The sequence below is a fragment of the Leucopleurus acutus genome, assembly GCF_964270905.1.
Source record: "Leucopleurus acutus genome assembly, chromosome: 1".
Classification (NCBI taxonomy): Eukaryota; Metazoa; Chordata; class Mammalia; order Artiodactyla; family Delphinidae; genus Leucopleurus; species Leucopleurus acutus.
The window spans coordinates 28,057,730-28,069,385 of NC_139142.1; the positions used below are offsets into that span (position 1 = coordinate 28,057,730).

At 40.0% G+C, this 11,656-nt stretch overlaps 1 protein-coding gene across 2 annotated transcripts in view; it reads right to left on the bottom strand.

Annotated features, from left to right (window-relative positions):
- LIN52 (lin-52 DREAM MuvB core complex component) overlaps positions 1–11,626 on the bottom strand; it is a 118,780-nt gene extending 107,154 nt beyond the window's left edge. For both annotated transcript variants that reach the window (XM_082844249.1, XM_082844248.1), the window contains exons 1-4: positions 11,532–11,626; positions 6,261–6,335; positions 4,421–4,458; positions 807–873 (exon numbers count right to left, since the gene is read on the bottom strand). In XM_082844249.1, the coding sequence (XP_082700375.1) occupies positions 807–873; positions 4,421–4,458; positions 6,261–6,335; positions 11,532–11,562 (211 nt within the window). In that variant the 5' untranslated portion in view covers positions 11,563–11,626. The remainder of the gene's footprint in view (positions 1–806; positions 874–4,420; positions 4,459–6,260; positions 6,336–11,531) is intronic.
- Between the last annotated feature and the right edge of the window lie 30 nt (positions 11,627–11,656).

Below are 11,656 nucleotides of genomic sequence, written 5' to 3' on the forward strand. Positions count from 1 at the left end.
TATCAGACAACAATATTCACTACTTATAGTATTCTTTATGAGAGAAACTGATGAGATAGAAAGAACTAAAAGACAGCTCTTAACCCACTAAGGGGCTGTCAGTTAATAGTCCTGGCAGCAATATATGGCAGTAAATCCTAAATAAAGCACTTGTGTTATAGCGGTAAGAGACTAGTCTTAAAAAGATCATGGTTTGCAGCTTCCCTGGTGGCGCAGTGGTTGAGAGTCTGCCTGCTAATGCAGGGGACGCGGGTTCGTGCCCCGATCCGGGAAGATCCCACATGCCGTGGAGCGGCTGGGCCCATGAGCCACGGCCACTGAGCCTGCGCGTCCGGAGCCTGTGCTCCACAACGGGAGAGGCCACAACAGTGAGAGGCCCGCGGGAAAAAAAAAAAAAAAAAAAAGATCAGGGTTTAAATTTTAACTCTTTCTAATAAACCTTGGTTAAGTTAACCTCTGAAACTTAGATATCATACCTAACTCACAGAACCTGTATAAGAATTAAATAAGAAAATTTATGTGAGAACTTTTACTTAACTCTAAGCATCATACAAAATAAAGTTAATATTAAAGGAATTTAGCAGCAGAAGAAATCATTATTACTGAGTCTTGAATTGGCAGGATTTCTACACATGGAAAAGTAGAGAAGGGCATTTAGACATGAAGAACCATGAATAAGGATGGTTAAATAGGCAATTTGAAGCCAAGAATACTGGTAAGGGAATAATGAGAGAAAAATTGGAATGGTAGTTTGTTGAGGAGCATAAATGTCAGGTTAAAGGTTAAACGTCACCAGCACTGCTTACCTTTCAACATGTCGATATCGTCACGTTCTATTTCAGCCATCCATTTGGGTGGAGAGCTAGTAATAGGCTGTCAGAAAATAAGAATATATCCATTCAGATATACGCAAAGTATGAAGAGACCCTACTCTTCTTTCTTATAAGAAAAGGAGTTTTTCACACAGCCTTTAGGTTGTTTGAAAATACTGGCAAATTATAATTTCAAAGACCTAGATTTCTCCAGGTTCAGATATGGCCTACAAATAAAACCCTTAGAAAATAATACTGCTCATCTTTAAAAGCTGGTTTTAAAGAAATGATCTTGGAAGAATTAGGTCTGACCACTGTTACTGTTGTATGCATAAAAGATTGGTATAGTTGTGAAAGAAATTACTTGAAATTCAGTACTGGTGAAAGCCTCCAACTGAACTGTTTGAAACAATAATCAGGAAGTAACATTCTCTGGCAGAGGAGAAGATTCAAAGAAGAACCAAAAATGAGAAAATCTTCAATCTGAATGAGAGAAGATTGGAATGATCATTACTTGAAATTTCATTTTATTGTAAACATTTCAGAAAACTTTAGAATTTTAAGTTTCTTTTCATTTCTGAAAGTGAACTTACAAAACATGAAAGAGAACCCATTCTTGGAATAGCTTTGGAGTAACAGTTTTCAATCCTGGTTGCACATGAGAATCATCTGTGTAACTATAAAAAAATACAGACAACTAGGCCATAACCCAGATGTCCTGATTTAGAATATCAGGGTCTGGGAGAGGGTCCCGTGGAAAGAATGGAGCAAGGGCATTACATATGTATTTTTTATTATTTATTTATTTTTATATTTTTTTGCGGTACGCGGGCCTCTCACTGTTGTGGCCTCCCGTCGTGGAGCACAGGCTCCGGACGCGCAGGATCAGTGGCCATGGCTCACGGGCCCAGCCGCTCCGCGGCATGTGGGATCTTCTCGGACGGGGGCACGAACCCGTGTCCTCTGTATCGGCAGGCGGACTCTCAACCACTGCGCCACCAGGGAAGCCCTCTTTTTCTTTTTTTTTAATTGAAGTATAACTGCCATATAACATTATATTAGTTTCCGGTGTATAGCATAATAATTCAATATTTGTGTAAATTGTGAAATGATTGCCACAATAAGTCCAGTTAACATCTATCACCATACATGGCTACAAAAATTTTTTTCTTGTGATGAGAACTTTTAAGATCTATTCTCTTAGCAACTTTCAAATATGCAATACAGTATTACTAACTATAGTCACCATGCTGTACATTACAAATCCAGGACTTATTTATTCCTTTTCCTTTTTTAAAAATTAACATTTATTTGGCACTCTGTGACAAGCAGAACACTTTATATGCATCATGTCATTTAATTTCCAAATCAACCCTATGAAACAGGTATTATTATCCTCCTCATTTTACAAATTAAAAAAAACAGATGTATAGGAAGATTATAAATCACTTGCCTCAGGTCACAAAGCTATTGGAGCCAGGATTCAAAACCCATGAAGTCTGAGTTCAAAAACCACTACTCTATACTACCTCACCTTGAAGGCTCTAGGTCAAATTCACCACTTCTACTCCAGCAGGGAATCGGACTATACCAGGGGATCTTAACCTGGGGCCCTGGGATGGCCCTGAACCCCTAGAAACAAAACTCAATATATATGTGCATACTTCTAGGGAAAAAGTGCAGATATTTAATCAGATTTTCAAAAAACACCATGCTCTAATAAAAGTTTTCAAAAAACCACTTATTTATATTTACAACTTAAAGTACTTAGTTGTAACGCATATAATTAACTAAACTAAAAATTCATTATGAGAATTTAAGAAAATTAAATCAGGTACTTTCTACTCAATCTACTAGATAAAATCTGATCTAATAATAATAGCTACAATGTACTGTTTATTAGTTCTTGGCAGTATGCAAAGTGTTTTACATGCATTATGGCATTTTATACTAAGTTCTATGAGGTACTTTCAGATGAGAAAACTAAGGCTCAAAAATGTTAGGAGGGCTTCCCTGGTGGCGCAGTAGTTGAGAGTCCGCCTGCCGATGCAGGGGACACGGGTTCGTGCCCTGGTCCAGGAGGATCCCACATGCCGCGAAGCGGCTGGGCCCGTGAGCCATGGCCGCTGAGCCTGTGCGTCCGGAGCCTGTGCTCCGCAACGGGAGAGGCCATAGCAGTGAGAGGCCCGCGTACCGCAAAAAAAAAAAAAAGAAAAAGTTAGGAAACTTGCTCATGTCACAGATAGTAAAGTAGCAGATTCAGGACTCAAATCCAAGTGTGTCTGACTCCAAAGCCCTATGCTATCCTGTACTCCTCATGCTCAGGCCTTCCTGGACGCTAAAGTGGCACACTCCAGCTTTCATACAACCCTAGCTCCTGAAAAAAATGAAAGAGGCTACAAAGTCAGACTCCCTTTGAACAAACATGCTCATAGGACCTGAAAGCCACAGGCCCAGAAGAAGGGCCTTAATATTTAACTCAGCACCTTTAACCCTATTAATGAGTGGAGAATGCTAAGCATATGGTAAGGTACTAAGAGAGTTATATTACAAATCCCCAATTTGTTACTAGAAAGAGCATTAGCTTTGGAATCAGACAGATCTGTGCTCAAATCCTGGCCTGTCACTCACTAGGACTTGGGCAAGTAACTTAACTTCCAAGTTTCTCTGCCAGTCAGTGCTTTTAACTTTGGGCACAAATGCTTTTAGGTCTGGTATAATGAATATGGATGCTAGTAATTAGACTTATGGGCTCAAAGCCTGGTTCTGCTATATACAGCCTATGATCTTGGGTAACCTACTTAACCTCTTTGTGTCTATTTCTTTGTCTGTAAAATAGGGATAATAATAGTACCTATACCTCATATGTTTATTCTTTTTCTGGTTTTTTTTTTTTTGGCTGCACCATGCAGCTTGCAGGATCTTAGCTCCCCAATCAGGGATTGAACCTGGGGCCACTGGCAGTGAAAGTGCCGAGTCCTAACCACTGGACTGCCAGGGAAGTCCCCCTCACATGGTTTTGTAAACACTAAATAATGTACGTAAAGTACTTAGAACAGTGCCTGGCATATGGTATGCATCATGCACGTGCTAGCTAATATTATAATCATCATATTTTCCTGGTTGTGGGAATATATAAGAGAACATATTTAGAGCATCTAGCACAATGTCTGCTGTCCTGGAAACAGAAAAGTTGTGGCTCTAATGAATGTCTTCCTTCAGTTTCTGACGAGCCACTGAGAAATTTCAAAATCCTCTAGGGAGGTATAAGTTAAAGTCATAATGCATCACATAAACAAAAGAGAAAAGCTTCAAAATCATAGTTTGGGCAAACAGAATACTGGCATTACATTAAATATTTCAACTGCCTTACCTTAAAATCTTTTAAGCTGAGAGAAGAGGCTAATAGTCAAAGGTCAAAATATCAAAATAGAGCATGAACATCATTAACATGATGATAATATAAACAGATTTCCAGGGCTGTGGTTACAAAATATTTTGAAGGCTATGACATTATTCTTGAAAATAAAGAAATAAGAGATAGTTGAGATTTTACCCAGAAGCAAAATGTTGGGAAAACTTCATTAGGTAAGTAAGATATTACTTACGCTTTTGAAGGAAGCTGCAAATTCAGCAACACCTGGTACTAAAAAGAAAAAGCACAACATTAGTCATTCAGTAAACATTTTAGTGTCTCTTACATAGAGGATTCAAATGAGAAAACAGCCTTGTCTTCCAGGAGTTTACAGTCTGGAAGAAGAGACAGAGTAAATCAATAACTATAACATTTTTTAAGTGCTTCAAGAAAAATACCAGTTGCTATGGGAGGACAAAAAATGAAAATCTAAATCAGACTGAGGAGGCAGGAAAAGTTTCTCAGAGAAAATAATGCCTCAACTGAACTTCAAAGGATCAGGAGTTAGCTGAATAAGACGGTGGTGAGATCTAATATCTCTTACCAAAAATTTAAAATTTCCTTTTTAGGTATGCTATTCTATCAATCCAATTGTTTATTTAAATATCTCACAGAAAGAATCATATTAAAAAAGAGAAAAATAAAAATCAGGTATTTAAAAATAAGGTTCAACCTCACTAATAAAGAAATATAAACTAAAAATAATGAATATCAGTAACATCCAATACTGGCTAGTATGTAAGGAAATGGGTACTCCCATCCACAGTCATCCTCTTCCATATGCACAAAGATATATGTGCAAGGATATACATTGTTAAATTGTTTGTAACATCAAAACTTGGATATAACTTAGGTTTCCATATAGGGTATGAATACATAAGCTATAGTAGATCTATACAATGAAATATTTTTTAAAAAATGAAGTAAGTCTATACTTATCAACCTGGAAAGATCCATTAATAAGTTACTAGGTAGAATATGTTAAGCTGTAGATCACTGTACATATGACTTCATCATAACAAAACAAAAAACTCTCTATACACTTAAAATATTTATTTGTCTATCTGCATAAGCATTTAAAAAAAAAAGGTCCAAAATATCAGTACTAAACTATAACAGCAGTTAACTTTATCAGAATACTTAAAGGAAGTAAGGAATAACTTTATGCATCTCGTATTGTCTGACACATTACAGATGAAGTTTAAAAATAATAATAATAATAATTTTTTTTTTTTTTTTTGCAGTACGCGGGCCTCTCATTGTTGTGGCCTCTCCCGTTGCGGAGCACAGGCTCCGGATGCGCAGGCTCAGCGGCTATGGCTCACGGGCCCAGCCGCTCTGCGGCATGTGGGATCTTCCCGGACCGGGGCACGAACCCATGTCCCCTGCAACGGCAGGCGGACTCTCAACCACTGCGCCACCAGGGAAGCCCAAAAATAATTATTTTTTAAAGGCTCTCTATCATTTCCTGGGTCACACTGTGTTCAGAAAAAATTAAACTACCAAAGAGCTATTCTTAACACCAGACCACAGAATTCAGTCTCTTCCTTTGAAGTAAAATTAAAATTTTAATCACTACAGCTAAATGATAACTCTTCAAAAATCTCCCTCAAAGTAGCACTGGTTTTCCTGCATTGATTTTTGAGCTGCTGCTTCTTTTTTTTTAAATTAATTAATTAATTAATATTTATTTTTGGCTGCATTGGGTCTTTGTTGCTGCACACGGGCTTTCTCTAGTTGCGGCGAGCGGGGGCTACTCTTCATTGCGGTGCGCGGGCTTCTCACTGCGGTGGCTTCTCCTGTTGCGGAGCAAGGGCTCTAGGCACATGGGCTTCAGTAGTTGTGGCATATGGGCTCTAGAGTGCAGGCTCAGTAGTTGTGGCTCACGGGCTTAGTTGCTCGGCGGCACGTGGGATCTTCCTGGACCAGGGACTGAACCATGTCCCCTGCATTGGCAGGCAGACTCTTAACCACTGCACCACCAGGGAAATCACTCCTGCATTGATTTTGATATAAAGAAACCAAGAACTTACATTGCTCTGGCCAAAGATCTGGTGAAGCTCGGTCAAGTTTTTCAAAACTTAGCAAAGATGCTTCCAGATCTGCCCCTAGAACAAAACACTCAGATGAGCTAAGAAGATACAAAACACATTATTTTACATTTTATGACATATCAATCTCAAAGAACATAACAAACTGGAACACTCACTCACCTGGAAGTCTAGACATTTGAGTTCTATGACTACTGATGCTACTAAGCCATGATGTTACACAAATAAGTCATTTCCCTCATCAAACCTTAATTTTCCCATCTCTAAAACAAGAACAATATTTTAGTGGGGTATTGGGAAAAATGAATGTCAACAAACCCATCTGCATCTTTACTCATACTCTTGAACTTTCCTCCCAATCAATGAAGTGTCCCTGGTCCCAAGAAAAACAAACTCCTCTGATAGGGCCCTGGATTCCATCTTCTCTTGCTTTGTCAAAGATGTGATCTTGAATAATCTCTTGCACAACCAGTTTCTACCTTTCTCTACTGGCTCAACTCAGCAAGTAAGCCTGCTCTGGAATTTACCTTCTTTGAAGATACTCTTCCTTGACCCTATGACTTCCTCACTCCTCCTTCACTGCAAAAGTTCTTGAGTTGTTCCTCCTGCTGTCTCCACTTCCTCACCTAACATTCTCTCCTTAACCTACAACAAACAGGCTTCTGCCCCTACATGTGTGGAAACGGCTGTTGTCAAGATTATCTATGACCTATGTTGCTAAATCAAGTGGTCACTTCTCTGTTCTCTCTTACGTGACCTCTTTGCAGCATCCACCCACTGACCACTCTCCTTCAAACACTCCACTTGCAGCTTCTATAAAACAATTATGCTGGTTTTTCTCCTTCCTCACTGACTCCATCAGTCTCCTCTTCCACTCAGGGCCCACCCTAGGCTGACTTCACTCCCTACCAAAAGTCTCCCAAAGAAATCTCATCTAGTCCCATAGCCTTTACGACCATTTATATGCCAATGATTTCATACTTCTACTTCCAGCCCTAATCTTTCCCCGGACTTTGGAGTTATATATCTAAGTGGCTACTTGACATCTCTCTCTATTAACATGTGTGAAAAACCATAATCCCCCAGTCTTCTCCATCTCAATAAATAGCACCACCATCAACTCCAGTTCTCAAACCAAAAACCCAGGTGTCATCCTTCATGCCTCCCTTTCCTTCACTCTTCCATAACCAACCCATTAGTAAGTCCAGTAGTTTGTCCCTCTAAAACACACCATGAAATCACATTAATTAACCAAGGAACCATAGCTTCTCTCCTGGACTACTTCAATAGCCTCTTACTAGGTCTCCCTGCTCCCATTCTTACCCCTCCCCCTCCTGACCCCTAAATCTACACTCCACAAAGTAGCTAGACAGATTTTTTTTTAAAATGTCAATCAGTTCACGCCACTCTCCAGCTTAAAGGACTTCTTCCCAGCTAAATTCATGAATGCACATCTATTGTGACCTATAAAATCCTACATGATCCAGCCCCTGCCTAATTTTTCAACACCATTTCCTCTCCATTCTTGTCCTGGTACACAGTAGGTGCTCAATATTAATGACAACAGTTAAGGATTTCCCTGGTGGCACAGTGGTTAAGACTCCATGCTCCCAATGCAGGGGGCCTGGGTTCAACTCTGGTCAGGGAACTAGATCCCACATGCATGCCACAACTAAGAGTTCGCATGCCACAACTAAGGAGTCCACCTGCCGCAATTAAGGAGCCCGCCTGCCACAACTAAGACCTGGCACAACCAAATAAACTAATTAAAAAAAAACAAAACGACAGTTAACATTTGTTGAGTACATATTGTGTGCTCGGTATACTAATTAGCTGCATAAATTGGTTGATTTAATGATATAAACAGTGGTTCTTAACGTTTTCTGGGTAAGCCACATTTTTGAAGATCTGAAAAAAAAGCTATGGACTCACTCCCCAGAAAACATACATATTTATAAAATTTGTCAACATGTGCTTTTCTCTAAACTAAATTTTTTTCCCAAATATTCTAAGGGACCCCATGTTCATAGCAGGATTATTTACAATAGTCAAGACATGGGAACAACCTAAGTGTCCGTTGATGGATGAAGACATTGTGAAAATACACACACACACAATGGAATATTATTCGACCATATATAAATGAGGAAATCCTATCATTTGCAACAACCTGGATGGACCTTGAAGGCATTATGCTAAGTGAAATAAAACAGAGACAGAAAAATACTGTATGATCTCACTTATATGTGCAATCTAAAACAAGCAAACAAGTAAACTCATAGAAAAGAGATCACACTTATGGTTACCAGAAGTGGGGGGTAAGAAGAGGGGTAATTGGAGGAAAGTGGTCAAAAGGTACAAACTTCCAGTCATAAGGTAAATAAGTACTAGGGGTGTAATGATGACTATAGCTAACACTGCTGTATGATATACAGGAAAGTTAAGAGAGCAAATCCTAAGAGTTTTCATCAAAAGGAGAAAAATTTTTTTCCTTTATTCTTCTTTCTTTTCTTTTTATTGTATCATTATGAGAAGATGGATGTTAGCTGAACCTATATATTTAAGTGAATTTCCAATAGCATTCTAATTGGGAAATAACTCAACTCTAATAAATTGCCTAACTAAAGCATCCAAAAATGGCAATCAAAAAAAGCTGTGTGAAACACAAAATACCAATTTTCAAATTCCCAAGGAATGTTACTGATGGAAAGTTCAACCATAACAAAATAAACTTATTGAGAGTAGGATCCAATAACCAACAAGTGTGACCCTATGATACCACAATCTAGGGCATAACTCAGACTCTACTGTGAGTGTTATTCTCATACATTAAGTAATTAATGGCTTTACTTAGATTTCAATTTTCTCCTTTTCAAAGATGTCCCAGCAATTTTAGCGTTAAAAAGAGAAACACTAGGACTTCCCTGGTGGCGCAGTGGTTGAGAGTCCGCCTGCCGATGCAGGGGACACGGGTTCGTGCCCCAGTCCGGGAAGATCCCACATGCCGCGGAGCAGCTAGGCCCGTAAGCCATGGCCGCTGAGCCTGCGCGTCCGGAGCCTGTGCTCCGCAATGGGAGAGGCCACAACAGTGAGAGGCCAGCGTACCAAAAAAAAAAAAGAGAGAAACACTAAATGACCTAAACTTTTTTTCATAGCAAGATAATTTAATGGTGATAATTTTAAATCTTAAAGACAGAAACAGGTGGAACACTAAAAATAGAAGTGAGAGAGCTAGGCAGTGGAATATTTTAGGATAAGATACTTATTTAGAAGCTAAATTTAAGTTCAAAGTGCTCAACTTGATTTTGTCAGATTAAAAAGATTACAGGGAGAGGGTGAAGCTCTGTAAAAGATGAGCATGAAAAGTTTTAAAAATCTAGAGTGCACATTGAGTGAGAGTGGATATGGCTAAAAGACCAAAGGAAAAAAATACATTTCCAGTATTCTTCATGGCCAAAGAGAGGAAAAGAAGTTGAGAGAAGACAGGGGAAAACTCAAACATAAGGAACAAAACTTTTAAATATAAAGACAACTTAGTAATAAGCTAGAAATTTTAAGAGCAATTACTTCTACTTCTATCACTTGGCTGGTTTTTTTAAAACTGTGGTAAATTATACATGAAATTTACCATTTTAATCAGTTTTAAGTGTACAGTTCAGTGGCATTAAGTACATTCACATTGTTGTGCAACCATCGTCACCATCCATCACCAGAACTTTTTCATCTTCTCAAACTGAAAGTCTGTACCCATTAAACAATAACTCCCCATTCCCTTGGTTGATTTTTTAAATGCCCTTTTTTTTTTCCTGAGGTGGGGGGGAAGGACATTTTAACAAGAGAGCACCCAGGCAAAATAATCTCTTTTGACTCCCAACACCCATAATTTCTTATACAGTATGTACCCGTGCTCAAAAAACTTAAGACTCAGTTAAACTTAAAACTAAGTAATTTATTATTTATGCATATATCTAATCAGTCTTTCAATAAATGTGAATTGAAGGCCTACTGCTTGCCAGGCACTGTGCTAAGCCCTGGGATCCAACTATGAACAAGACAGACTTGGAATTTACAATCTGGTGTGAAAAGGGCAAAGTTAACATAATAACTATTCTGTAGATGAAGGTACAGAGAAAGTGAATAATGGTGAAGAAGGGCAACTCCAGATACTGTGTTCTGGGAAAGCCTCTCTGGGAGGTGACATTTAAATGAGACCTGAAACTGCAAAAGTGTTTACGTGTTTGATTAATCTTTTCCTTTCCCAAAGCACCTAGAATAACGCCTTTCATATAGTAGGATCTCAGTATAGCTTTCCTGGCCTTAATTTCCTCATTCCTGAAACGAACTTCCAAGATTCCTTCCAAACACAAAATACCTTTGTTTGACAGAAAACTAACTATCAGTGAAATGGACGCAGGGATGGAGGTGGTCGAAGCAAGAATTAAGTGAGTCCAGAAATGACTGCAAGATCCTAACCCTAAAGCAGAACGGAGCGCAAAACCCTGTGGGTATACCAAAACCACTCAATTACTATCTGAGATGACTTGCCTCTTAGACAACATATAAGCAGAAATCGTTCATTCACTCAGACTTAAGAAACAACACATAAAGCAGAAGCTACAGAGGTTGAGACGTGTGCATGACTACGCTAAAAAGCTCAATTCTCATTTTCCTCGGGACTCTCACTGCGAGGGACCGAGAGGGTCTCTTCCTTAGCCGCCAGGGCAACGGTCCCCATCTAAGCAGACAGGAGAGAGTCACGTTTCTCTTGCGGTTCAATCCCGGGATGAAGTCAGCCACCAACCCTAGCAAGCGCTTAAGAGAATCGTTCCGGATGCTCAAAAAGAGGAGAATCGACCCTTCAATGGGGCGCCCGGAGGAGAAAGCTACACTAAGGCGCCTCCTTTCCTCTGCAGTATGTCCTCCTCGGCCCTCAGCCTCACCCAAATGGGGCTTTAGCGTACTAAAGCGGACCAGGGCGGAGGACCAAGGCGACTCTCGTCTTTTTGCCCAGAAAGGGTCCCAAGCAGGTGCCCTCCTCCACCCGCCTGGTACATTGCAGAGAAACTGGGCACCTCCAGAGCCGCTGTGAAGAACCGGCGAACTGAAGATGCACCCACCTTCCATGGAAAAGAAGTGGAAGGGAAAGGAGAGCCCACGAAAGATATGTAAGTTCGAGGGGCAGACGGAGAGTGGAAGTTCCCAGGAGAACACAGAAGGAGGTTGCAGGCGAAGGGTCACTAAACCGGCTCTTACCGTCTGTGGGAGACGCCATCTTCCAACCCATGTCACGTGACGTGGCCAACCGTCGGCGGGAAAGCAAGGATCCATAAACCACGCCCCCAAAGAGAAACCCTATCCCCAACACACGGCCTGGTCTA